General features: G+C 65.4%; 1 protein-coding gene across 2 annotated transcripts; it reads right to left on the bottom strand.

Annotated features, from left to right (window-relative positions):
* Positions 1-459: 459 nt before the first annotated feature.
* On the bottom strand, positions 460-27,679 carry TAB3 (TGF-beta activated kinase 1 (MAP3K7) binding protein 3). 2 transcript variants are annotated; one of them, XM_029079837.1, is made up of 11 exons: positions 27,598-27,679; positions 24,992-25,120; positions 21,994-22,031; positions 21,128-21,222; positions 18,196-18,391; positions 13,683-15,171; positions 12,431-12,591; positions 6,399-6,492; positions 4,472-4,555; positions 3,464-3,583; positions 460-1,592 (listed from the first exon to the last, which is right to left on the bottom strand). In XM_029079837.1, the coding sequence occupies exons 5-11, from the start codon at positions 18,295-18,297 to the stop codon at positions 1,429-1,431; spliced, it is 2,214 nt and encodes a 737-aa protein (XP_028935670.1). In that variant the 5' UTR covers positions 18,298-18,391; positions 21,128-21,222; positions 21,994-22,031; positions 24,992-25,120; positions 27,598-27,679; the 3' UTR covers positions 460-1,428. The 2 variants fall into 2 exon arrangements, with proteins under 2 accessions (XP_028935670.1, XP_028935669.1); XM_029079836.1 differs by having other exon boundaries at positions 24,992-25,217.

The following is a 27,679-nucleotide window of genomic DNA, read 5'->3' on the forward strand; positions in this document are numbered from 1 at the left end:
GGCCCGCTGGCACCCCGCCGCGGTGACTCGGTCGACGGAAAAGAGACCGTCCCCCAAACGCTCCGAACTGATGGGACGCGGTCTGGGAATACCCAGCGTCCCGTGCACGAGAGTTTCCGACCAGACCCTCAGTTTGAAACACCTCGGTATCCATCCTTCTCTTGCCAAGGTTTCCTCTCTTCCTGCCTACCCCTCTCCCCCGCTCTTGCCCCTCCCTCCCTCCCACCTCGCCCCCTCCCGCCACCCCGCACGATGCGATGTTACATCACTGGCCACCTGCAATTGCTCACGGGCTGGTTTATTAACTGTGTGCAGATAAACCTTTCCCGAATGGCTAATGTTGATTATGCGTCAGCTGATCCAGGAGAGGGGCACAAAGGATCGTCTGTGCTGTAAACATCATGAATTCTTCACAAAATTGGAAGCTGGATCAAGGCCCGGCGGGGGGGGGGGGGGGGGGGGGGGGGGGGGGGCAAACAATAGCCACCGCTGAGCCGGAGTTCTCCAGCAGGCCTCGCGTCTGGCATACGCCCTCCTTACGCCGGACCGGACGAAGCAACGGTCTCGGGAGAAAGGGGAGGGGGCGGGAGAGCGCCCACGGGAGGGGCTCGTTAGCGCCTACTCGCAGCGGCCTCAGGGGAGCCGGCGGCGGCGTTTTCTCTTCATCCGTGATGTGGCAGCATTGGGTCTCGGGGAGTTACCAGTGTCGATACCGCCTGCCGGATACAGTACGAGCAGAGGGGGGTCTGGCCGCCGCCGACTGCAATCTTCAGTACGTAAGGCTTGGCCCCGTGCGGGCCCACGGGTCACATTTTCAAAGAGCGTTTTTGTGTCCGCGCGCGCGCGCGCGCTTGTGTGTGTGTGTGTGTGTGTGAATGATCGTGAGCGTGAGCGTCGTGTAGGTAGACGGAAATTACCCTGGAACAAGCAGCAATGACAGATCCCCTGCCCGCTGACCGGGAGGAAAGAGAACGGCCGCCTTGTCCCGTCCGGTCGTTCGGGAGGAGGAGGCCGGCTTCCTGGCCGGTTGCGGCCACGCGAGGCCTTAGGTGAGGCCCGTCGGGACCGCCCGCGGCTCGTCCGGGGACACCCGTGGGGGCGGCCGGAGGGGCCCTCGGCCGCCCGCCCCCGCCACACGCTCGAGGACCGACCCTCCCTTCGGCTTTCCCCATCGCGACTGGGGGAGGGGAAGGAGGAGGAGGAGGAACCACCGGTCCCCCGGTCGTCTGCGAGTGCGGGACGGGTGGACGCGGCCTCCTCCCCCTTTCCCCCCCCCGAGGCCATCCGCGCCGCGACGCCCGGGGGGGCCGACGGGGAGGCGGACGGACGGGCGGGAGGGCGACTGACCGAGAGCCCCCGCGGCCTCCTCGCCGGCGCCCCGCCCCCGACGTTCCAATGGTGCGGCGAGGCGGCGAGGCCTCGGGCGGTTCAAGTGCTCCGTGGCATCTCGCACTGCTCGCAGCGGTTGAGGGCCGGGTGGTTCAGGAAGGTGCAGCTGTCGCAGTTCCACGGGGCCCCTTCCAAGTCTTCGTCTCGAGCCTGGGCCTGCGGGGTCTGCCTGGACGCGGCCTGCCTGGACGTGGCCGGGTGGTCTGCGGAGGGAAACGGACCGACCCCCCGCTCCGGCAACACCGTCCGCGCTGGGACATCGAGCCGGCCGGGGGCGCCTGCCACCGGCTCCCGACCGCGGCCACGGCGTGGATTAGGGGATGGTGCCCTGGGCCTGGGAGGCAGGAGGACCTGGGTTCTAATCCTCGCTCTTCCACACGCTTGCTGCATCAACCCGGGCAAGTTCACTTCTCCGGGCCTCAGTTCCCTCATCTGTAAAACGGGTATCGAGCCCCACAAAGGACGGGGACCGTGTCCAGCCCGATTAACTCGGTCGTACCCTGGCGCTTAGAACGGCGCCCGGCCCGGAGTAGGCGCTTAACGAGTACGCTGATTAGGGTGGGGCGCAAGGAGTGGGGGTGGAGACGGAGGCGTGGGCTGAGGTCGGGGCCCCGGGCCCACGCCACGGCGGCTCTCGCTCGGCGCGACGGGAGCCCAGATGTCACTCCAACTTGGAGTTCCGTCTGGGATAACGGAGGGTGGTGGGTGGGCCTTCCCCTCCCCACCCCCTCGCTCCCTCTCTTCCCACCCTGCAGGCTCAGGAAGGGGGAAGAGGACAGGAAGGGGACGGGTCCAGCCCCCGGGCCCCTCCGACACGGCGCCGTCTGGGCGGGAGGGGGCTGGGCGGCAGAAGATCCGCAGGCCCGGGGAGAGGGTTTTGGGGGGAGGCCGAGTCACAAGGCAGGGCGGGGCGGCACCCTCGGCTCCCGGCTGGGAGCCCGGCCCGAGGCTAGCGCTTTCCGCTCCGACGCTCGGCCTTCCTCAGAGAGGACGGAGAACCGGGGGGTCCCGCGAGACACACCCTCCTAGAGCGCCACGCCAACTCCGAAGCCCGAGCGTGACCTGAACGTCTGCCTCCCTGCAACGGGCGGCCTGAAATGGGCCCGCGGGAGGCCCTGGGAACTCCTGGCCACGGACAATCCCTGAGCGCCCCCCTCCAGGGGCGGCCGCCAACACCCCCACCCCCTCTCCCGCCTACGGCGCTCCTTCGCTTCCTTCAGGGAGCCTCGGCCACAGCCCCTCTGGGAACAGACAGCTTACGTCGGGTGAGGGACGGGGGGTGGAGGGTGACGGCACCGGAGACTGCAGCTTCGCCTCCGGTGGCCGATTCGGCGGGGCGGGGCCCGGGTCAAATCCGGGAGCCCAGACACAGTCGGGTTTCTTGTCTCCTGGTCCCGGGGGAGGGACGGGGGGGGGGGGGGGGGGGGGAGCTGCTCTGACCACCACTGACCAACGCCCACCCTCCCGCTCGGGGGCCGCCTCCTAGGGGGACGATCCCATGCCGGCTCTTTCTCTCAGAGGAGGCGTTCGAGAAGCAATCAAAATGGGACCTGCCGGGACTACGGTGACGTTTCTTTTCGCCAGCCACGGGAGAGGGAGGGAACAGTAACTATTTCTCTCTCACTCTCCCTTTCCCTTCGTCCCCCTCTCTCCCTCTCCCTCCCCCGCCTCCCTCTGGCCAAGGCCATCCGAGCCCCACCGCCCACTCTGAGAAGCGCCAGCGGCATTTCCAACAGGGGCCGGGGCTTACGGCCCCAGCGGCGGACGTCCTCCGAGACTGACGCTGCCGTCTGGGCGCCCGCCGGCCCGTCCGGAGATACCGCCCGTTCGACACAGCCGCCGCCCGCACCTGCCGAGGCGTTCCCCCCCGAATCCATCCGCTCCCTGTGAAGGGCGGACCGGGGGCGGGCTGCCGGGGATCGCTACGACGAGGCAAGTGGAAAACGGAGGCCGGAGGGGACGGCCGAGGCGTCTCCACCTGGTTTGGCGTCGTCGGGGCGAGCCGGCGCCCGACCCCGAAGCTTCGGCCGGAGACCCTTCCGGGGGGCGGCTGGGGGGACGTCGGCGCACCTACCGTCGGGAGCGGCGGTGGCGGCGGCCCCGGCCTGGGGCTCGTGCGAGTCGCCTTGCGCTCTGGAGGTCACGCTGATCCTTCTGGCTTTTCGCTCTACCACGCAGGGGGCGTCCGACGCGTCTGCGTAAAGGAAGCCAGGACCGGTGAGACGCAGGGGAACCTGGGCGGTATCTTCCGCCGACAAGGAAGACGTTTCGGAGAGCCCCTCGAGATCTCCCGCCGACCCCGCGGCGGAACGCGTTACGGATGCCGACGCTCCAGACCCTACCTCGGGAAGCCCCCGTTTCCCATCTCCACAGGGCTGGGTGGCGGCGGGTCTCTTCGACCCGACCGCTAACAGCCCAGGTAAGATTCGCTGCTCTCGAAGAAGGCACCTCGTTAAAAGGTCAAGACAGGGAGGGCGAACATGGTTTAGCCCTGTGAGGATCCGCTCCCTCCTGAGGATTCGATCGTTCGGTCTTGCAATGGCATTTGGGCGCTTAAAATTGTGTCAGCACTGGACGAAGCACTCGGGAGAGGTGACAGACACAATCTCTGCCCACAGCGACTTGACAGTCTAGAGGGAACTGGCAACACGTAGTCACCCTTCACTGAAACACCCCTGACATCTCCTATGACTTTATGATGACCCACTGGCTTCACACTCCTCCGAGGGAGCGACGGAGAAGGATATCTGGCGGTCCCTCCGAGACACCGGACCGCCGATAAAACCCTGGACTCGGGCCTCGGGATGGTCATCCTGTACCTACCCCGCTGCTTAATACAACGCTTGACACACGATAAGCGCTGAACAGATACCACAGTTATCACGATTCACGTTTTTTGTCTACCACCTTTCCACATAACACCCCTACCAAACACGAACAGTCCGCACAGCCAACGCTAAATCGAACCCAAAGGGGGTTGTGATTTTTCCGAGCCGCCTCTCCCGAGCTCCCGGTCGCCTTCCTCTCCTCCGAACCGACGTGGCCCACCGGAGAGCTTCACGTGAAAATTCCCATCACTCACCTTTCTTCGCCGGCTTGGGCGGCACCACCGGACCGGGCTCTATGTGGTCGTAGAAGTTGTTTATGGCTTTTGGATCAAAATTGCCTAGGAAGAACAAACCCAATATTTGAGGATCACTAGCCTGCCGCCTAGTCGTAAAGAAGAAATAAAGCCGGCGATGAAACTCCCACGGAAAGACGCTCTCGTTTCCTGCATCCCGTCAAGCGCACGCCACGGAAACACCTCCAAGAGGGCCCCGAGACCCGGCACGGGCAGAAACGAACCTCCCGCGGAGGCAAGCGCGTGACCGAACCCGATCCAACGCGGGCGGGCAAGAGGCGAGTGTCGCAAGCCCGGGAATAGACGGGGTCCCTCTCGGCCCTCGTGGGGGTCTCTAATTATCACGACGGACGGGAACGGCTAAGCCTCCGCCTCCTCCTCGCCTCCGCCCGCCCGTGGGACCTGAGTCGGCTGTGGCCCCAGGCTCCGGCCTCGCTGCTCTGTGAACCCCGAATTCAGAGCCCGGCACCCCGTCGGGCCTCAGCCCGGGCTCTGAATGCAGAAAGGCTTGACGGAAACAGCCGGACTCCGTGGCCCCGTGACGCTTGACGGCTTCGGTCAAGACAACCCAAATGGACATCATGTGGAAAGCAAAGACGGTGAAAAATATTCCCCCTCACCACGGTCGCGGAGGGTCCGGAAAACTAAAATGAGCCTAGCACAGGGAAGACTGAAGTACTTGGACTGAACTCGTCTCAAGCTACAGAACAGCATCAGAAGGAAGGATGAAGAGGAAAAGCGACCTACCTCACGAGATCAAGCCCAGATACCACACCTCCCCAACACACGCCTTCCCAAACTCGAACGATCCCGCCTCTAGACCGACCAAACGGACGACCTTCGGTCATCCGTCCCTTAAAAAGGACCCGGGGCAAGCCCACCCACTCCCGGGCCGGAGACAGTAGCTGAACGTTCCCCGGACTGGAAGCGACTCTTCTGAATCTCGACGGCCGGCCCTCCCCTAGGCTGTCCGTAAAACCTTGGGGGAGTTCATCGACCTTCTTGTTTCCCGCTTCCCTTCACCAGGATCCGCGGGGACCGGTCCGCGAAAAGGAGGTGGGATATTTGCAACCGAGCCTCTGGTCACTCATGTCCACCCTCAGCCGGGATGCGGTTCCATCCGGACCACGGGCACGAAATCCCCCAGTACAAGGGGCTGGCTCATTCATTCGATCGCATTTATTGAGCGCTTACTAGGTGCACAGCACTGTACTAGGCGCTTGGGAAAGGACAGAACAACAGTCAACCAACACATTCCCTGCCCACGGTGAGCTTAAAGGTCACTTCCCTTCTTCCGACTCTACGGAGGACTTGCAGAACCATCAACGGTTCCCAGAGAGAACATGGGGAAACCAATTCTGCCGCCCCCTCCCTCTGTCCCCAGCATTCAGCCCCGTGCCCGGCACATACAACGTACTATCGCCACCGAGTCCAAAATGAGGGGGATGGCTTCGGGAAAACGTCGCCTGAACCCAGACCGAGTTCTGACACGGCTCCAAACGGAACATCACATTTCCCCGAGAGACCTGTAACTTCCAGTAGAAAAGGACGATCTCTCAAGTTGAGGGTAAGGGCCCTGAACAGAACACTGGGAGGACAGAGAAGCGGCGAGGCTTAGTGGAAAGGGCCCGGGCTTGGGAGTCCAAGGTTGCGGGTTCCACTCCCGGCTCCGCCGCTTATCAGCCGTGCCGCTGAGGAAATCTTATAACTTCTCTGTGCCTCAGTTACCTCGTCTGGAAAACGGGGATTGAGACTGTGAGGCAACCTGATTACCCTGTATCTAGCCCAGCGCTCAGAACAGTGCTTGGCACATAGTGAGCGCTTTAAATGCCATCGTCGTCATCGACGATCCCCACCGTCGTCGCTTGGGAGAAATCGAAGAATGTACCTCGAGACTGTAGGAGGTCCACTTCTTTCAGGGTACAGTCAACGTTTATCTGGAGTTGTCTGTTAACGCTTCTCAATCTGGTCATCTCCTCCGGCTGGGAAGAGAGAACCCGCAAAGCAACGGGGGAACATTAGCGTCAGGTCCAAGGATGGGAATGGCTCTCACACAGACCGCCTCGAGCCGCACGTCCTTCGTCCCGCTGGGCTTCGGCCCGGGTCGGGGCATGGGCGGGGCGGAAAGTCGTGGGGGGTTTTGTTTTTCAAAGTCGCTGAGGATCCGCGAAGAGGACAACGGCAAACGACGCTCGCGTAAAGTCTCCCGGGCATTAAACGGCTAGAGCTCAGTACGGGGTCTCGCCCGGACGTTTTTTTCTTTTCCCCGACACGTGGAGTCAGACCCGATGCTCCGAGCTTTGGGAATCACCGAGTTCCTCCAACCCGTCGAGGTCAGCGAAGCTTCTCCAAGTGAAACTCTTCCTCGCCTCGTTTAGTAGAGGTGTAGGAAGGCTGGGACACCCGCACTTCCTCTGGGCCTCCTTAACTCCACTCCTCTTCTTTTCCCTCCCAGAACCTTCTGACTCCCAGGCCTGTGCCCTATCCACTAAGCCCCGTTGCTTCTATCTTCCAACCTGTCCAGAAACCACCCTCTGGTCTCCACCCCCGCTGCCGCCAGCCACGGTGGTCTGAGCGCTTGCCGGATCCGGATCCGAATCCCGCACAAGTCCACCTCACGGGTCCTCCCCGTGCCTCCGGCCCCTCCCCTCTCCAGTCCAGATTCCGCTGCCCGGATCGTCGGGCGGGGAGGTCTCCGCGCCCCTCCCAGACCTCCAACGGCTGTCCGTGCCTTTCCGCCGCAAGCCAAAATTCCCCACCGTCGGCTTTAAGTCGATCAACCCTCTCTCGGGGGTCGACTTACCCTGGTTTCCCTCTCGCCACGACCCAGCCCGCTTCCTTGCCCTCTGGGCCAACTTCTCACTGGGCCTCACTCTCTTCTCGCTCCCGGGCGACCTCCTGCTCCGGTCCGCCCTCTTGCCCAGAAGCTCCTTGGCAGACCACTACCCTCCCCGCATCTGAAGACTTTCTGAAACCCCGTCTCCTCTGGAAGATCTCCCCCTATTCGCCTCCCATCTCACCACGCTACTTGCCCCATCTACTGCCCCCGGGGCACTCTGTCGGCACCTGAGCGTTTGGGTCCTCGGGCACTCCCTGTCCACCCCAGGCACACTTTCGGGTAACCAGGCTGCTTCTCCGCACTCCCGTCACCGATCTGAGCGCCCACCTCCCCTACTAGGTTGCGTCGACCGATCGTAATCTCTCGAATGCCGAGTGTTAGGGGCTCGACAGAGAATAAAAACTCAGTAAACGATACAGACTGATAATAATGACGACGACGATGATAGTTACGGTATTTGTTAAGCGCTTACTACGTGCCGAGCACCGTCTAAGTGCTGGGGTAGATGTTAGGTAAGCAGGTAGCCCCAGGCGGGGCTCACGTTCTTAATCCTCATTTTACGGATGAGCTAAGTGAGGCGCAGAGAGTTAAGAGGCTTGCTCAAGGTCACACAGCAGACAAGTGGCGGAGCCGGGATTAGAACCCATGTCTTGATTGATGGACTGATCATCCCTTTTCCACTGCTCCTGCCGTTTCCCCTCTCCCTACTCCTCCCCCATAACCTAAGGCAACAGCCAACCCCTACTGCAGACCGAGGGATCCGGCGCGGGGTACTGTCGCTTTCTCCAACGTGAGCAGAGTGACCCAATCGAAGGCTCCCGTTTTTAGCGCACGGAAAACGTCGTCAGGGCTTGAAATCCAAAGAGAGCATTAATAGCGAATCCCTCAGATCAGTGTAAACCTCAGACTGCTGCCTGAGATGAGCTCGTCACCTCACTTACTTATAGTCGGGAAGCAGTGTGGCTTAGCGGAAAGAGCCCGGGCTTGGGAGTCAGAGGTCGTGGGTTCTAATCCCGGCTCCGCCACCTGTCTGCTGTGTGACCTTGGGCAAGTCGCTTTTAACTTCTCTGGGCCTCAGTTACCCCATCTGCAAAAATGGGGATTAAAACACGTGAGCCCCACGTGGGACAATCTGATCACCCTGCATCTACCCCAGCGCGTAGAGCGGTGCCCAGCACGTAGTAAACGCTTCACGAATACCATTATTAATTATTGTTATTACTGTTCCGTCACGTCTCTCCCTCCAGAATGTAAGTTCTTCGTGGGCAGAGAACACGTCTATCAACTCTGTTGGACTGTACCCTCCCAAGCGCTTACTACAGAGTTCTGCACACAGAAAGCGCTCAACAGACACGGCTGATTGACTTAGGCACAGAGAAGCGAAGTGACTCGCCTAAGGTTGCTCCAGCGGGTGAGGGGCAGATCTGGGATTAGAACCCAAGTCCTCTGACTCCCAGGCCTGTGCTCGTCCCACTAGGCCACGCTGCTTCTCTAAAAGGACGGATTTCTATTTCACCCCTAACCTTCTTCTTGGATCGTGGAGGGAGACTGGAAAACCCTAATCGGAGAGAAGCACTCACACCCCTAACTAGGCATCACTAAAAGCAACGATGGCGACCAAAAAAAAAAAAACCTAACAGGGAATGAAGTCTTAAAAGGAAAACCTCTATAGGAGGGGAAGACCCAATCCCCGTCTCGAGGGGAGCTCTCTGGAAATGCCGGGGGACAAAGACATCTTTTGAAATGACGGACGGATGGACTTGGGGGGCTGCTAGAGTCTGTGTGCGCGACTTGTAACTCCCCTGCGCTCCGATCCGGGACCCGTTCTTGTCCAAGACGTCTTTTAAAGGAGACGGCTAAAATCCCATGTTTCCAATAGAGCTCGTCCCATCGCCGCAGGGTAGGGAGGGGGTCCCCGCATCCAATACAGGCTAACAGAAACCCTGGAAATGACCCTGTCCGTCCCTGTTGCTGTTGTCCGTGCCACAGGGCCGGGGTATCTTCCCAACGCAGCGCGGTACGGGCCGTCTCCGCCTGGCCGACCCGTGCCCCTGACCTCCTCTTCCCGCCTCGGTGCCGTCCCGTCGCCTCCTCTTCCAGCCCGGCCCGGCGGCCCTAGCCCGGACCGGAGCTCCACGGGAAGGGGAAGAGAAGGTGCCTGATCCGCTGGGAAGGTTTCTCCCCACCTTCCTTTCCACGGGAGCCAATTTTCGGATCTCGTTCGGAACACGCCGAGGACGCCCGGCGTCCTCTGCCGGACACGGGAGGTGGGACCGAAGCACGGACGGATGGAGGAGGGCCACCCGGTGAAAGCCTAAATGGAAGGTGACATTTTCCACTCGGGAAGAATTCACGTAGTCCTTCTCCTCTACCTTCCGAATTCCGAGACGATAACCGGGCAGGGAGCGTCGCTTTGGACGAGACTCCTCCTTCACGTGAAGCCTTCTCTAGAGTTCAAACTGCTGGGGCGGATTCCGAGGGCCCAGGGAAACCCTCTGGCCAGTTCAGGTGCAGGAGAATCACCCTGGCCTAACGAGGAAAGGGAGAAGGAGGACTGAAGAGCCAGGAGAGAGACTAAAAAACACAAAGTCAGACCAAGGATACACGAGACAGAGAAAAGCACCCGGAAGAAAAAATCGAAAGGTGAGTTCCGACCGTCAAAGAGAAACGCAACACGACGTGACCGGCACTTACCACGCGGCCTTTTTCAGACGGGGCGGGGAGGAAAGGGATGGACGCGGAGAGGACCGGGCTGGCCAGAACCCGGCCTGGCTCCCTTGGCTTAGTCCGCCCCAACGGCCTCTGGCCGTCCCCTGACCCGAGTTCCGGATTAGGTTTCCTGGTTTTTCCGGCGGCAGCCGACTGTGGCTTCTTGGTCTTCGGTAGGAACCGAACTGCTTTTCTTCTTCGGCAGAGCCAAGTGAAACACTTCCTCCTCTGGCTCTGTGGCCGGGGCGCCCCCGGCCACCAGCGAGGACTTCCGCCCTCTCTCCGGCGGGTGCCGGGACCCGTCCCGGCCGGCGGGCGAGGAAGGCTCGGGGCGTCACGGGGGCAGAAGGGACTCGAGGCTTGTGGAGAGCCACGGGCCGGGGAGAAGCCCTGGTGGGAGGAGCGACGGGCCCGGACCGCGGGGGCGGGGGCCGTGAGGAATCCCGAGGGAGGACAGAGACTTGGGTTGCACACGGGACGGCCCAGGCGGGGGTCGAGAAACGGCGAGTCCCTTCCATCGCGTGACCGGGCACGGTCCGCTCCAGCTTCCCTTCTTCACAGAGGAATCCGGCCATTCCCGCGGGGCCATCTCTCCTCTCCCCCGGATCCATCGCACGTCAGAGACGACGCTCCCCTCGGCCACGCCCACGGCAACGTCCAGACTCGGGGCGGTGGGTCCGTCCCCCTTTTCCCCGGTGGACGGTCCCCGGTTTTGACCGGTTTCGTTAGGAAACGGCTCTGAAGAAACCCTGTTTTTTCCCAAGAACTCTCCTAACTGAGGAGGTACGGGGGGATGGGATGGAGCGGCACTCTGAGAACCTTCCGACCAAGTCCCGGCCCACGCAAGGGCTGGCCCTCCGTCCCGTGTCCAGCAGTCTCGGAAAACCCAGAAGACGACCAGTGGGTCGGCAACCATTCGTTTCTTCAAATCGCTTTCGCCGACGCATCCGTCCGCTTCTCTAGCTTAGCGGGCTCAGCCTTTTCGGAAGGCTCCAAGAGCGCCCGGCGGCCTCTGACTGACGCGTACGGAGGAAGGTCTCCGGCAACTCCGGGGACCAGAGAAGCTGGGACGTCCGTGGCCCGCCGCCTCCCACCTCCGCAGAGGGAACGTGCTAACTCAAGGGAAGCCGCTCTTACGTCGGACCGCCCGTCCGCCCGGCCGGAGGATCGGGGGGATGGCGTGGGAGGCCCTCCCTGCTACGCGTCCCAACTACGGAGAGGAGAGTGGGGGCGAGAGGAATCCTCAGAAGGGCCCAACCGGCCCTCCGCTCCCCTCTCACACAGCATCTACCCATCCTGAGGGACCACCTCTTTCCCTAAACCCGCCGTACCACTCCCTCTGAGGCCGCCCTCCTCGCCCCTCGGTCCTTCGTGGACTCTTGCACTCGGTTTAGCTCCCCGCCACCTCCCAGGGCCAGCGGGTGTCCGTCCCTGACCTAGTCCCGCGGTGGCGAGACGAGGGGTGGGAGCGTCGGCCGCACCCACCGCCAACCCTTCCCCGGGTCCGGGAACCTCAAAATCACAACCCCCACGGCCCGCGGCCTTCCGGGCGGGACTTGCCCACCGGTCCCGTTTGGGCAACGTCTTCCGCCCCGTCCCTGGCCTCCCAGATCCTGCCGGAGAAGACTCATCCCGCGCTCGCCCACGCCACCCTCGACCATCTCTGTCAACGTCGCTGCTCTCTCTCCTCCCCCCTCCCCGCCGAGAACCCAGCCCGGTCCGGAACCGACCCGCGTCTCCCGGACGAGCGCCGGCCCCGACCTCGCTCCCCACCCGGGGACCCCGACGTGCTCGCCGGGCCGCCGCACGGTCCCCGGCGCTCCCCGGCGCTCGAGGCGAGCTCCGACGCGCCTCTAGTTACGGGACTACAACTCCGGCTTCTCCGCTCCCCGTTCAGTCCCGCCCGCAGGAGGGGGACCGGGGATTCGGAAATGGGCTTCAAGCAACGGCCCCCGACACTTGAATCGGAAGCTGAGAGGAGGGCTGGGGTCACCTTCCCGGGGTGGGAATTCAGTCGGGAGGAAGGTAAGCGCTAAGCGGACCGATCGACTTCGGGTCCAAAGAAGAATCCACAATTCCCGAAGATCTCTCCGGCGTCACGCGGGGCCTCTCGGCGTGGACGAGAAGCCTTCCCTTCAGGGACGCATCCGAGGGACCGGGGGCGGACTCGCCTCGAGTCCGGCGGAGCGGGGCCCGAGCCGCGCCCCCGCCTCCTCCTCCGGCGCGATCTCCCAGGCCCGGGAAGCGTCTCGGCGGACAGACGCGCGGGGTGGCGCCCACCGGGACGGAAGGAAGGCGGGGGCGGGGGGAGAGGAGAGGACGGAGCGGGAGGAGGGTCGGGGGCTGGCGGGCCCGCCGGGCGCCGGCCTTACCGTGGGGATGGCGGTGGTGCAGCTGACCCTCCTGAGGCGCCTCTGCATCAGGTGGTGCTCCATACCGTTGACCTCCGCCTTCAGCCGCTCCAGCTCCTCCTTCTCCAGCTTCAGCTGCTTGGCCAACCTCTCCATGCGGGCTCGCTGATGCAACAGCAGAGCTAGAGGGCGGACGGACGACGCGTCGATCGACCGAAGGCGGCCGGGCCTCGCCAGAGAGGGGCCGAAACGGGCCCGCCCCCCGGGGAGCCGCTGGGCTCTCTGACGCCCAGACCGGCCGTGTTTCCTCGAGCGAGCCGAGAGCTTCCTCCCCGCCTTCACGGCTACCAGGGGCCTGTCCTTTAGGTTTCCTCGGCGCATTCCCCCTCTCAGGGAGGGCTCCCGCACCGGGCACGCACCCGCAGCCTGACCCCGGCTCTTCGACGCCATCCCACTTCCCCTCCCCTCAAGACGGTGAAGTCCTTAGGGGCAAGGAACGTGACTACCGACCTTTTTCATTTTTTTACCGGGATCCGTTAGACGCTTGCTAACTGCCAGGCGCTCTACTAAGCGATGGGGCAGGCAGAGGCAAATCGGGCGGGACGCAGTCCCTGTCCCACATGGGGTTCACAGACTGTAAGCCCGTCAAACGGCAGGGATTGTCTCTATCGGTTGCCGACTTGTTCATCCCAAGCGCTTAGTACAGTGCTCTGCACGTAGTAAGCGCTCAATAAATACTATTGAATCTTAACCCCCGTTTTACAGATGGGGTGACTGAGACCCAGAGGAGTGAAATGACCCGCCCCAAGTCACCCCACTGGACAGGCGGCGAAGCCGGAACCAGAACCCAGATCCTTCGGACTCCCGGGCCCGTACTCTATCCGCTAGGCTTCGCGGCGCGCCCGGCTCCGTTACGCCGTTCTCTCGGAAGCGCCCGGCACAGTGCTCCGCACACAGAGAACGCTCAGAAAACACCAGTGATTGAGCGATCCGCCTCGCGCGTCTGGCCTCTTCGACCGAGCCGCTTCAAGCGAAAAACCAACGGGATAAGCAACGCTCGATTTCGGGCGCGAGGGGCCGGGGGGGGGGGGGCGGGGGTGTCCCGTGGCCGAGGGGGCCGCGGAGGCCACGGGCCGGGTCCGGCCGCCGGGCCCCGACCCGGGGGGCCGGTCTCCTCGGGGGACCGGCCCGGCCCCGGCCGCCGCGGAGGGGCGCGGAGCGGGGAGGGGAGCCCGGGGGACGCGGGGCCCTCCGGGCCGGCCCGGCCCCTCACCTTGCGTGTAGGCGTAGTCGTCCGAGCCGGAGCTGCAGGTCCTCTGGTACCTGTGGGCGCCGGGCTCGCCGCCGGGCCGCGGGCCCACGGAGATGGGCTGGATGGGCTCCGGCGCCGCCGAGCGCTCCTCTTGGTCCACCAGATTGAGGAGGTTCTCGGGCGCGGCGCGGCCCACGGTGATCTTGAAGACGGCCGTGGGGTTGGGCGGGGCGCGGGGCAGGGGGGCGGGCCCGGGGGGCTGCGGCGTGTAGGTGATGTAGACGGGGCTGGGCCCGAAGGGGGGCTTGGGCGGGCCGGCCGCGGCCCGCGACGGGGAGCCGGCCGGGGACGGGGCGGCCCCGTAGAGCGGGTGCGGGGTCCGCGGGGCGGGCTGGGCGCCGCTGGGCGACGGGCTCCGGTTGGCGCCCGCCCCGGCCCGGCCCGACGGCTCCACCGTGATCTCGATCTTCTTCATGGAGCCCTTGCCCAGCCCCGCCACGGCGTACGGGACGTAGGAGACCGAGTGGGCCCCCTGCTTCTGGTAGCCGGCCGGGGGCGGCGGCGGCGGCGGCGGCGGCGGCTGGTACGGGGGGGCCGGGGCCGCCGGGCCGGGCCCGGGGGGCACGAAGACGTGGGCGCCCTGGTGGCCCAGCGCCGCCGGCTGCCCCTGGTGCTGGGGAGAGCCGAAGGGCGACGGGCACTGGGAGGAGGGCGGGGACCGGTAGGCCGACTGCGCCAGCGGGGGCTGCTTGGGGGGGTACTGCGGAGGCTGGAAGCCGGCCGGGTGCGGGTAGAGGGGCGGCAGCGGGCGGGGGCCGTAGTGGGGGAGGGGGCCCGGCGGGGAGGGCTGCCAGGGGCCGGCCTGGGGCCCCTGCCGGGCCGGGGAGCCCTGGGACGCCTGCCGGATGTAGATGGAGCCGGGGGCCCCGTAGAGGCTGCTGGGGATCGGGGGCCGGATCTGCACGGCCCGGGCGCCGCCCTGCCCGGCCGCGACGTTCTGGGACACGGTCACCGTGATGGGGTTCGTGCCGTAGCGAGGCGCGTGGGCGTAGGGGGGCGGCGGCGGCGGCGGCGGGGCCGGCGGGGGCGAGGGCCCGGGGAGGCCGGGCTGCGGGGCCGCCGCGGCCGGCTGCGGCGGCGGGGTGGCGGCCGCCTTCCGGTTCTGCTCGTTCGTGAAAAACGGGTTGTAGCCGGGGGCGGCGGCGGCGGCGGCGGCCCCCAGGGCCGGGGCCGAGCGCGGTTCCTGCACCAGGCAGATGAGCTGCTTCCCCGGGCCCGGCCCCGGGGGCTCCACGTGCCCCTCGCCGGAGCCGTGGACCAGCGTCCGGCCGCCGTTCAGCTGGGCGCCGTCCACCGAGGGGTAGCCGCCCGCCGGGTGGATGCCCAGGTTGATGTGCAGCAGGCGGTTGCGGCTGACGCGGCCGTCCTCCGGGCCGTGGTACTCCCCGTACAGGTACTTACCGCTCTCCTGCGTCAGGGCCCGGCAACAGGCCGCCAGATTGTTGTTGTTCTGCCGGGAGAGGGACGACGGACGCTCTGCGGTCACCCGCCCGGCGGACCCTCACACCTCCCCGCGCGGAACCGGTCTCCGACGGAGGCCGCGGGGGACGGCGACGGTCGGCCGCGCGATCTGAAGGAGCCTCGGGGCCCCCAAGACGCGGGAAGGCCCCGGCGACCTGATGCGTTACTCCGAAACGCGACTGGGGGACTCGAGAAAGGGCCCCATCACGGGAGATCCAAGATTCTCCGAAAGCCACGGCGGTCCCTGTTTCTTTCCCCGCGATCCTCCCATCGAGGGTCTCTGCCGGACGACTGAGCGCCGTGTACGGTGGCGTTAGGGGGCCCCGGCCTCTACCGCGAGAATCGGGGAGACCTAAACTACTTACAGAGAAGGGGAGCGACCGGGAAAACGGACACCCACAATGGGTAGTAAGTTCAAGGGAGATAAAAAGCACAAATTCTGTCGAGAAAAGGCGTTCGTAAGCCAAAACGGACGGAGGCGCGGGGTGGGGGGGCTGTTGGGTTCCCACCCTCGAGATCTGGGGGGGGGGGGGGCGGTGGGGGCGCTTAATCAGGGAAGGCTTCCTGGTAGAGGTGGGGTTTCGGAAGGGATCTGAAGTCGGAGAAAGCTGGGGCCCGGGGAGTCCCGGGCCCAGGACTCCCAGCCGGGGGGGGGACGGGTGTCAGCGAGAGGTCAGAGGGGAAAGAGCCGGGAGCAAAGAGCGCAGCCCGGGAGGAGCGAAGAATCGCCTCCTTCACGACTCGCGAGAAGGAAGAGTCTCCTATCCCACGTAGGGTGCGTTCGCCGGCACCCGACAGAGGGGCTCCGAATTCGAAACACCCGGGACGGGTGGGAAGCCTCCCCGCGGCCTCACCTGGGCGGCTCTCCGCCCCGGCTGGGGGGGACACCCCGACTCCGTCCCGGATGTACGGACGCGGGCTCTCCCCCCCCCGACTTTCCCGTCAGCGCAAACGGCGCCTCCGTCCCTCCCGTCTCGCGGGCCCGTAACCTCGGCGTCGGCCTCGACTCGTCTCTCTCGGCGAGCCCGCGGACACCGTCTGTCGGCTGGACCTTCACCACGCCGCTAAAATCCGCCCTCTCCCCCCTGTCCGGACTGCTACCGTTCGAGACCCGACCCTCGGCCCGTCCCGCTCCGACTGACGCGGCGGCCTCCTGGCCGGCCGCCCCGCCTCCCGCCTCTCCCCACTCCAGTCCGCGCTTCGCTCTGTGCCCGGATCGTTCTCGGACAAAGACCTTCGGTCCGTGACCCCTCGCTCCTCGAGAACCTCCGGGGGTGGCCCATCCCCCTCCGCCTCAACTTTTCAACTTCTTTTCGACTTTAAGACCGAAAGGAACTCCTCACCGTCAACTTTGAAGCACTCGCTCCGCCACCCCCCCCCGACCTCGCCTCGCAGCTCTACTGCAACAAGCCAGCCCACACGCTTCACACCTCTAAGGCCAACCTACTCACCGTACCTCGACCTCGTCTCTCTCGCCGCCCAACTCCCGCCCACGTCCTGTCTCCGGCCTGGAACGCCCTCCCTCCCTCCCTCTTGGTATCCGACAGACAATGACTCTCCCCGCTTTCGAAGCCTCAACGAAGGCCCATCTCCTCCAAGAGGCCTTCCCCGACTCGCCCTCTTCTCCCACTCCCTTCTGCATCGTCCTGACTCGCGGTCTTCCTCCGCCCCTCCCTCAGACCCACGGCGCTCACGTACACGGCAGTCATTTTTTCCCATTAACGTCCGTCTCCCTCTCCACACTGTACGTCCGTCGTGGGCGGGGAACGGGTCCGGCAACTCTGTCACACTGACCTCCCCCCGGCGCTCAGCAGAGCGCTCCGCGCACACCGGAAAGGCTCTGAGGGAGCTCGGGGAGCGTCGGAGAAAACGGGATTGGACCGGGGTGAACCTCCAACTCTCGACGGGCCGTCCGCACCCGCGGCTGTCTGACGGCAGAACCGAACGGAGGGACGATCCGAAAAAGTCCGTCCGAGAATCCAAGCCAGGCCGCGAGGGCGGCGGAGCGCACCGCACGGCTAACGGTGGTCCCGGGATCCGGCGGGGGCCTCCCCGACGCCCCACGAGGCGGCCACTTGGGAGCGAGAGGGGGCCTACAGGCAGGGTTCCGGGGAAGGAGGCTCCCGGGGCCGAGGAGGAGGAAGGCCGGCGGGGTCTCGGGAGCGGGACGGAGGGCAGCGCAAGCAGGAACGGACTCGCGTTCCCGGCGGCGGAAGATCCGGGACCTCCCGCCTCACTCTCCCCACTACCGGATGGACATCTCCACCCACCCAGGGCCGTCTCTGGCGACTGACCCTCGGCCCACCTCGCCGGGGGGACGCGGCCGGGATCCGTCGTATAGGGGGCGGGGAGGAGATCTCCAAGAGCGTCGGGGGCCGGAGAGGCCAACGGGTGGCAAGGAGGAGGGGAGTTTGGGAGGAGGGGAGAGCAGCCACTCGGGCCTTCCTACCCACCTCCTCGGCCCTCATCTATCCGCAGCTGTCCGATGGACCGTCAATCCTTCGCGCGGGACCGTGACGTTTCATCCGCGGTCGTGTCCCACCCTGGCTCCCGCTAACCAAGGGTCTACCGTCCGTTTCCCCCACCGGCCCGTCGAACTCCCCCAAGGGCGGGGAGCGGGCCTACCGACCGTACGGCCGTCTTCCGAGCGCGCTCCGGGGCCCCGCACACCTTATCCCCTCCACAGATATCGCCGATCGATCGGCTGATCCTATTGCCCTCTCCCAAGTGCTCACTGGAGTGCTCCGCGCTCGGCGAGGACTCAGTAAATCCCACCGAATGCGTGCTCGGACGCGAACGAGGAACGAACGGCCACGTGAAGGACCGCGTTCTCTGCCGTCTCGGATTCTGGCCCAGAGAGGGGACCGTCGGGAGGGTCCGTGGGGGGGCTTTTCCAGTTCCCTCCCTTCCCCGGGTCTCCTCCGCCGGCCGGCGGAGCGGCGAGAGCCGGCCCGGCCCGGGCCCGGCGGAGGCGGAAGCGACCTCCGAGCGGGCGCCGGAGGAGGGCACGTACCTGCAGCATGCACTGGGACACCACGCCCTCGGGGATCTCGGGGAAACGCTGCCGGAGATTGTGGAGCACTTGGCCGTCCAGCTGCGGGCCGCTCTGCGCCATGCCGGCCGGCCACCTCGAGGGGTCGGGGGGCGGGGGGGGGACGTCAATCGGCCTTCCGGCGGAAGGGGTCTTCTGGCGCCGCCGACACCATTTTCTGCAGAGAGAAGGGAATGGCAGAGCGAGGGGCGACCGCCGCCCTCTCCACCCCGTCGCCCGCCGCCACCTCGCCGCCGCCGGCGGGGGCCTGGTGGAAAGGGCCCGGGCCGGCGAGTCGGAGGACCGGACTACCGATCCCGGCTCTGCCACTCGTCTGCCGGGCGACCTGGGGCGGGTCGCTTCACTTCTCCGGGCCTCCGTTTCCTCAACTGCAAAAAGGGGGATTCGACGCCCGTTCCCCCTCCTGCCGGGACCGTGAGCCCCAAGAAGGACGGTGACTGTGTCCGACCTAATGCGCCGGTACCCACACCGCCGTTCAGGACGGGGTTCGTCACCTGGCGGGCGCTCAACGGAAAGCATGAGAAAGACAACGGAGACTCTGTACCGAGCCTGTACCGAGCGCTCGGCAGAGTACGACACGACAATAAACGGACCCCTTCGCCGCCCACGAGGAGATGACAGTTTGGGGGGGGGGGGGGACACGGTCTCCAGACAGACAGCCGGCGCCGTCACCGCGCCGGCGGCCGGCCGCGCGGCCGCCGCCCCCGACGACCGGCACGCCGCCCCGTCAGGGCATCTCGCCGGACGGAACGCTTTCGGAGTCTCTATTTCTGGCGGGTGGCGGGGGCTGAGACGGGCTGCCAGGGGGCCCCGCCCCCCGCCCGGACTGACGAAGGAATGCGTCTGTCAGATGGCCCGGGCGGACCCTCCCCAGTGCTTCGTGCGGGGCTCCGCACGCGGTAAGCCCTCGACAGCTCCGGGGGACCGACCGATGAGGGGTCAGCGGGCGGAAAGTTCCGGCTCGCCTGCCGTTCCCGGGGCCGTTTATCCGTCGGGAAGAGCGTCGGGTGACTCGGGCCCGTTCCGCCTCAGTCCAAGTACAGGGAAAACCCCCCAGCTCCTAAAAGAGGGGGCACGGTTCTCTCCGACGCCCTCTGCTCTAACCCGACGCTACACGCCCGGTCACGTGACCGCGGGCCACGCCGACGGAGGGACACGCCCCACTCCTACCTGCTGGGAAAAAGGTTTCCGGTAAGCCCACGTCGCCTGGGCGTGGGCTCGGCAGAGGGAGCACGCACGGAAAATCATCTCCACGGTGACCGGCGGGCTCACGGGCAACTGAGGTCCTGATACTTGTATTTCCGCCGGCGACCGCCCCGGGGGGCCTGAGGGGGGAGGGTCTCCGGACGACATTTTCGGGGGGTGAGATCGGGACCCGCCCGGGGTCTCAACAGTCTTGGCGGTCCGTCCGTACCGCTGGGCCGAGCTCTCCGGCTGCGCCGCCTCCGCCGCCGCCGCTCCCCGCCCCGGGACGCCCTCCTGGAACCCGCGACCCGCCGAGCCCCGGAAATGTGGGAACCTGCACGAGCCCCCCCGTCAACTGCCCTCCGGCTAAGGGCGGGGGCTCTCTCCGGCGGTTCAGAAAGCCCAGCGGCTTGGCTGGTCTCCAAAAGGAGATCGGAACTAAGGGGCGGCAGCCAACGGGGTTCGCGCGGCTCCGTCCCGCAGAGCCACCGGATCGCTGGCTCAGCCTTCCCGCGGGCCCACCCGGCGGCCCGCGAGACCACCTGCCCGCCCGCCCTCCCCCGGCCCGAGCGGCGGCGGCCACTCTCTGGCCGCTCCAGGCCCGAGAGGCTCGGGGGCAGTGGCGGGGGCCGCTGAAGCTCGGCTCACCTCCCCCCCCGGCCCCTTCGATTCCCTGGTCGGCTCTTCCCATCCCGTCCCCTCCCCGGGAGCATTTTCTAACCCTACGGTGCTCCCCTACTTCCTCCTCTCTGTGCGTTCCCCGTTGGATCGTCCGTTCCTCGCGGGCAAGGGTCACGTCTTCTAACGCTTACTGCCCAGTGAATTCGGACCATCGACTGACACTGGGTCCGGGACCCGAGAGACCGGGTCTTCCGGGACGCCGGCTAAGGGAGAGGGGCGGCGGCTGTGGCCGCTCGACGCCCCGACGCTACCGGTCTCGGCCTTTCCGGACGACACGAACGTCGTTCGTGCGTTCGGATCCGAGAGGAATTAAACCTTTCCCCCGGAGCGTAGGAGCCAGGGGTTCCCAGAACCCGTTTTATTTATCTCCGTGCATTAAAGATGAACCACTTATTAGCTGGAACGCTCACAGCATGATTTTCTCAGCGACCTATATCCCCGCCCCCCTCGCTATTAGGCAGCAGATTTCAGATTTCCCTTGGTCTCAGAGCCCCCAGCATTTTCGTTTGAAAACCCGGGTGACCCAATGACTGATTCTTCTCCCGAGCCGTTAATGGTGGTGGAAAGACGGCAAGGCCATAGAGCTCTCCAGAGTAAGCGGTGGCGGGGACAATTCAGAACTCAAAGGATCCGATCGATCGTATCTATCGAACGCCCACTGGGTACGGGATACCGTACTAGGCGCCTAGGAGAGTTCACTATCACGGAGCCGGTCGTCACGTTCCCCGGCCGGGACGAGCTCACGGTCCAGAGGACCGTGAAGAAGCCGCCAAATAGTCAGAAACAAGGTTCCCGGTCCCCACACGCTTCTTCCTTCCTCCTCCCCTGAACTGGGGGAATCGCACCTTCCCTCTCTAGACTCTCCGTTCCTCGTGGGCAGGAAACGGGTCTACCCATTCTGCTGCACTGAACTCTCTCCAGCGCTCAGTCCGCTGCTCCGCACACGGAAGGCGCTCGGTACGTATCGCCGACGGACCGATCGATCGAGGAGTCTCTCCGCACCCACGGGGAGCTCGGAAGCACTCACCTCGCCCCCGATGCGGCGCTCCACTACGCGACACCTTGTTCCGGACGGGCGGGAGTCGTCAGAAGGCCGGGCCCGAATTCCGCCTCCGCCGCGCTCTAGCCGAAAAGCATCGTGACGATCCGTGTTACGGCAGAGATGGCTACCGCTTTCATCGAGTATATCCCCACTTCCACCCTGACAGACACACTGCCACTCGTTCATTCGTTCATTCACGCAGCAACCGGGTGTGTGGGTATAAATAAATATATATATATATATATATATATGTATAGGACAACTCAATCTATAAATAGGATAGAACGAGTTGTCCTTTGTAGTCCAAGAAGAGAGCACTGACGGCAAAAATCGACACCATTCAGAGCAATGGAGCAACTGCTACCCAACCAGCTCTCGCTGCTCCGCGTGATCCAACCTTTTAAAGTTATGATTATTATTATTATCATCATCTCCCTCTCCTCCCCGACTCTCCCGCCCGGGACTCCCTCCCCCGCCCCACGTATCCAACAGTTCACAGCCCATCTCCCATCCGCGACCCTCCTGAAATCCCACCTGGCCCAGCGAGACGTCTTCCGCGATAAACTCCAAACCCCCCCGCCTCTAAAGAGGCCGCCAGCCACCCTCAGTGCCGACGTACTGACTTTTACCCGTTCCCGAGGTGTGCGTAGCTCCCAGGTTTTAGCGCGAGTACCCTTCCTCGTTCTATTTCTATGACCGTCTCCCCCACTACGGCACCAGCTCCGCGTGGCCAAGGAACAGGCATCGGTCGTATTTTTCCGAGAGCGCTGCCCCCGGGAGGTATTCGAATACCATTTTTACGACCGCCCCAACCGAAATGAGAGATCCACCCCTGCCCTCACGGGACTCACAAGTTCATGAGGATGCCTCGCGGGGAGAAACCGCAGACCTACAGAGGGAACAGAAGGAAAAAGAGAGAGTTACGATAGCGAAACGACGGAAGAGACAAACCAACTCATCGACGGGGGTCCCCGAAGCGACATCCACGGCAGGGCTCGGGGGGGGGCCGTGGGGCCGAAAACCGGGGGTGGGGTGGGAGGTCTCCTGGAGGAGGTGGGTTTTCAGGCGGGCTCTGAAGAGGGCGCGGTCGGGGCCTGTCAGAGCTGGAGGAGAGCCCCGGCCCAGAGCTAGGTACAGGAGGCAGACGAGCTCAGGAAGGGCCGGGAAGGGCCCGAGCCGGGAGGAGCGGGTGCCGGGAGCGGATGCGTCCGATGGGGTGAGCTGGGGCTGGGCCCCCCCCCCGGCCGACCTTCGACAGCTGCTGCTTGCGGCAGAGGGTGACCGGCGGACGTCTCTGGGACGTGGAGAACGATGCTTCGACAGGCCCGTTTGGGTTCGTGACGGAAAGATCCCTCCGTCTTAGAAACGTAACTTTGGCCAAACTTTCCAAACTCCATCTCGCTCCTGCCACAGGCGTCTTCCCGACCCACGGGAAGGAAGCTCGGCTACCTGCGGCTTCTCCTGGCGGCCCGACGGGCCCGGGCGGCCCATCGCGGCCCGCCAAGCGCCTCGCCGACCTCGTTGAGGCCACGCGCCGCCGGTGGAGGGCTCGAGATAAGGGCGCCGCTGAAGAACCCGATAAGCACGACGGCCCGGATCCTTCTGGGTAAGCGAGATGAGGAGTTTCGAGCGCAGGACAGCAGGGTAACGCTGATGGCTTTTATCGAAGCAGCATTAACGATCTCTGAGCAAACACCGGGGCACCCGCGCCGTTTCCCCGACTTTCAGGACCCCTGAAAACCCTCGGTACTTTGCCGCTGCGAAGAGAAGTATAAAGGGGGAGGCCGATCTGGCTCGAGGCCATCTTCTGGCCGCTAGCAAATTCTCCCAAGGTAACCTCAGTCCTAACGTCGACAGCCCGCGTGCTATACCATCAACCTACGGGACACCGAAAAGTCATCTGTAACCTCCGGGCTGGCAAAAGACATCCTGCAAAAGACTCCGGCCCCCGCTGGCCGTGGTTAAGTGGAGAATGAACTAACTGGTCACCCTTCCAAGTCCTAACCGGGGGCAGAACTCGATCGGCCGGGCGAGTCACTTCTGTCACCCTTCTGGATACGGGTATCATTATTATCATTAATAAAGATAACGATGATAGTGGCATCTGTTAAGCGTTTACCGTGTGCCAGTCTCTGTACCGAGCGTTAGGTTGGGTATGGACATTTAGGGGATTCTGGCAGAAAAGCTTAGTAGCCAAACACCAAAGCCACGGCTCGCCGAGCCCAATAGGGTCGCCCGTGTCACCCCGACGCAGATTTCACGTGGCAAGCGCGAAGAACGGCCCGGTTATACCGAAAGGTGTCGAGACAAGTCAGGAGTCGGTCCCCGTGCTGGGGAAGGAGGTGGGGTGAGACACGGGACGGCGTCTTTAACCCTCTTCCGAACCGCTCGGATCGACCCCGCCTCCGCATCAGAGACGGGGCATTTTAGAAAAAGGCGTTTTTCTGGGCCTCGGGCGTCCCCCGGCTGGCCTGGGGTTAAAACGCTTCCAAAAGGTGTCGGTGGTTGCGCTGCCGGCGGGGTGGCAATTTGATTTGGAGGTGGGCCAGGTCGGGCTGGGCCGGTGCCACGGCCCCGTCAGCGTCCAGACGGGGCTGGCGATAGGAGCCTCTGCCCGCCTGGCCGCCCGCCCGGCCAACCCCCAACCTCTCCTTGCCCGCTCCTCTCTTCCTCACTGTGCCTTTTCTCTCCAACTCGAGACCAGCTTTTCCTTACCCAAAACCGATCAAGAAGAAACCCGCGGCCCAAGCCCGACCGGCCCCCGGGTGACCGAGAGGCCTCGGAGGGGCTTGAGGGAGGATACCGAGAACGCGGCGGCCCGGGCCTCCCGGGACCCGGGGGACCGTCTCCCGCCACGGCCAGTCGGTCCGGGCGGCGGCGGCCGCCGTCCGAGCTGGAAGGCTAGAGGGGCCCGGGCAGGTGCGGGACCCCGGTGGTCCACAACCCAGTGGGCTTCGACGGTCACTCCTCCCCTGGTCTGCCGCCCCTGGGGGACTCCCAAGTCTTCTGACTGCTGGAGGGCGATGCTTCCAGGGTGCGGGCCCGCAGTTAAGACTGGGATGACTTGGCGTCTTAAGCAGTCCAACGGGACCCTCCGCTGCCTTCCGTCGACGGGGGGGAGAGAGCCGACAGCCAGATCCAACAACGTCCGGCGGAGACGCGACCGCCTTCCGCCTCCCGGGATCCGCCGGGAAGGCCGACCCGGAGGTCGGCTTCCAAGGGGCCCGGGCCGTGGGGGTGGAGCCGGTTCCGGGCGCGGTCGGTCGCGGCCCTCTCCTCTGCCGCGGAGGACGGCCGACGGGTTCCGGGAACTCATCCTCCGGCGGCATCCTTCGCAACTCGGGCCCGGATTATTCGCTGTCGTTCCGTACTCGTTCAGTGACCCCCGGCATTCCGCCCTCTCCAATAAATCAGTGCCCTTCTACCGAAAGGTCCCGGGGCTCCGAAATTCCCTCCCGACTTCAAAGGGCCGGGCTCTCGGGAATGCCGTTTCAACCCGCTGCCCAGTAGAGCGAGGGAGACTTGGACTCTGTTCCTCTCCCCCAGCCGGCAGGCGCCGAACGATACGAAAACCTGAGCGCTCGGGGGGGGGGGGGGGCGGATCTAGGAGTCCGTGGCCTCGGGGATTTGTTTTGAATACCCGAAAGAGAACCGGGCGGCCGGCAGACCGGACGGGTGGCCCGCGGGGGAGTGGAGCCAACACGAGTACAACCCTTCACCCAAGTGCCCCGGGCCCCCGTCAGAAAAGCTACGCTTTTCGCCGAGCGCCGTCACGGCCCTCGACGAGTTCTCCCCGTAGGGAGCCCTCGAGGATTCCCTACGGAGCCTGTACACAGATCACCTCCTCACCTCGTCGTCATTCGGCGGCATGGGGATCCGGACGGGGTCCCCCGACGGGTCCGGGCGAGGGAAGCCGAGGTCGCCGCGACGTCCTCGACCGTCGCCGCCGCGTGCGGAGCCCGGTCGCGCGCGCGACACCTGCGAAGGCCCCCAAGAGTTGGAACCGGCCGGCGAGTTCCGAAGCCGTTTCCTCTCGCGCGGTTTCAACGCGTCACTTTCAAGGCGGCTGTGGGTCCTAAACGAAAACATCCCGCAAGGGGCCTCAGCGCAACCCGACGGGGCCCTTTCTCCATCTTCCGCGACGCAGAGCCAAGCGGAATCCACAAGGGTTTCGAGACGAGAGAAGAAGCTGTGACAGGCTTTAATTCACAAAACCTTTAAAGCTTTTAACTTCCCGGGCCCCTCTTGGCTAATATTTTCTCCACTACTCACCGCAGATTCGCCGTGGGATAAATATTTAATTTCCGAAGCAAAAAAGCGTCTCCTGCCTCCTCGCAAGATAAAAAGCCGAGGGCGGAGACGGCGACCCATCGCCCACGCCGTCAGCTTTTCCTACCCCCCCCCCCCCGGGTGAGGCCAGAGGGGACGAAAAACACGAGTCATTCCCCACTAACTGCCCGGCGGCGGAGCCCGTCCGTCACGACGGGCGACGGCCGCGGAACGAGGCGCCCCGTCGACCAACTTCCTTCGGATTCGATTCGATCGGCGCTTCCCGCCAAGACCGCCTTCTCAATTTCGAGCCGAGGAAAGAGACGAACAGACCCCGGGGTCCGGCGGGGCCGTCGGACGCGCGGCCGAGCCGCCGGGGTCGCGTGAGGCGGCGCGGCCGGGCGGAGAGGGCGCGGACCCGAGTTCCGATCCCGGCCCCGCCGGCGGTCCGCGAGGTGGCTCGGGGCAAGTCGCCTCATTTCTCTGGGCCTCGGTCTCCTCGACCGGGAAACGGGGAGCGGGACCGCGAACCCCACGCGAGACGGGGCCTGGGGCCGACCCGATCGTCCCGTGCCCGGCACCGAGCGAGCGCTGAGCAAACGCCGCCGTTCTCATGACGACGACGATTACTACGGGTCCTTGGGCCACGGAACGGGCACTGGCTTGAGAAGCGTTAAATAAGCACTTCCTTTTTTCTCGTGAGGGGGGGCGAGGGGAACGGAGGAGCTGTCCGAGCAAGGGCCCTCCGACCCTCACCCGCCTCTTTCTGCCCACTGACCCCTCGCGGCAGGGGCGGCGACGGAGGAGGGTGCCGGGCGCCCACCGCCTCCGGGGCACCGTACCCTGCGCTTCGGGCGCCCGGCCGAAGCCCAAGAGGCACCTCCCGTGCAGCCGAGGAGCCTCCCCTCTGACGACACGGCAGAGGGAGGGCAGCGGTGCCGCTCGGCGGAAAGGGCCCGGGCTCGGGAGCGAGTCGCCGGGTCCCGGGTTCCCGTCTACCCGCCAGCCGCCCGCCGCGTGACCTCGGCCGAGGCGCTGCCCCACTCTGGGCCTCGGTCGCCCCCTCCGGAAAACGGGGATCGAGACCGTGAACCCCACGTGGGGCCCGGGGCCGCGTCCGACCCCGTAACCGGCCGGTGGCCGGCCCGCCGCCTAGGAAGCGCTCCACCGATACCGCCGCCGTCGTCGTCGTCACGATGATTGTCTAGCGGGTGCGGGGTCCCCAACCGGGCGGTTGGGAGAGGCCGGCGTAAGAGAGTCGGCGGCCCCGTTCCCCGCCCACGGGGAGGCTGGAGTCTTGGGGGGGGGGGCAAGGGGGGGGAATGAGGGGGGGGGGTCAGAGGCGTTGACAGAAATGAGGGATGGATGGGGACCCCAGCAGAGGGAGGCAGGGAGGAGGTGGAAGGGCGGAGGGGGGGGGAGGGTTGGGGGGATGGGAGGTGGAGGGAAGGGTGTGAGAGGGTGGAGAGAGCGGGGGTGAGGAGGAGGTGAAGATGGCAGGGGGGATGAGAGTGGGGGGATGAAGGGAGGGATGGGGGGGAGGAATGGAGGGAGGGGTGGGAGGTGGAGGGAGGGGTGGGAGTGGGGGGAAGGAGGGAGGGACGGGAAGTGGAGGAAGGGGTGAGAGTGGGGGGATAAAGGGAGGGGTGGGGGGATGGAGGAAGGGGCGGGGGGATGGAGGAAGGGGCGGGGGGATGGAGGAAGGGGCGGGGGGATGGAGGAAGGGGCGGGGGGATGGAGGAAGGGGCGGGGGGATGGAGGAAGGGGCGGGAGCTGGAGGAAGGGGTGAGAGGGGGAGGCGGGATGGGGGTGAGAGTGGGGGGAGGGTTGGAGGGAGGGGTGGAGGGAGGCAGAAAGGGGTGGGAAGGGGCTGAGAGTGGGGGGATGAAGGGAGGAGGCGGGGGAGAGGTGGTGGAGGGGTGGGGGGGGGAGTGGGGGGAAGAAGGGAGTGGGAGGGGGGAGGACTGGAGGGAGGGGTGGGGGGGGGTAAGGGGTAGGGGATGAGAATGGGGGGCTGGAGCGAGGAGGGGAGACGCTCGAAGGGGGAAGGATTGGGGGGAGGAGGGGGGGGGGGAGGGAAGTGGGGGGGTGGGGTGTGTGTGTGTGTGTGTGAGTGTGTCCCCCAGACCCTCCCCGGCGCGCGCCCCCGCCCCCCTCCCCCCTCCCCTTCCTCCTCCTCCTCCTACCTTCGGGCCGGGCCTGCCCCGGCCGCGCCGCCCCGACGGACGGCCTAAGGGCTGCTCTGCTCTGCTCGGCCGGGCCGGGCCG

This window comes from Ornithorhynchus anatinus, chromosome 15 (genome assembly GCF_004115215.2).
Source record: "Ornithorhynchus anatinus isolate Pmale09 chromosome 15, mOrnAna1.pri.v4, whole genome shotgun sequence".
Taxonomy (NCBI): domain Eukaryota; kingdom Metazoa; phylum Chordata; class Mammalia; order Monotremata; family Ornithorhynchidae; genus Ornithorhynchus; species Ornithorhynchus anatinus.

Excerpts from the sequence above, each read along its gene's own strand:
- TAB3 (XM_029079837.1), bottom strand. The coding sequence starts at position 18,297 with ATGGCGCAGAGCGGCCCGCAGCTGGACGGCCAAGTGCTCCACAATCTC. Across the intron at positions 6,493-12,430 it reads GCACCACCGCCATCCCCACG|CCGGAGGAGATGACCAGATT; the intron begins GTAAGGCCGGCG and ends CTCTCTTCCCAG. Across the intron at positions 3,584-4,471 it reads GCCCAAGCCGGCGAAGAAAG|ACGCGTCGGACGCCCCCTGC; the intron begins GTGAGTGATGGG and ends TCCTTTACGCAG.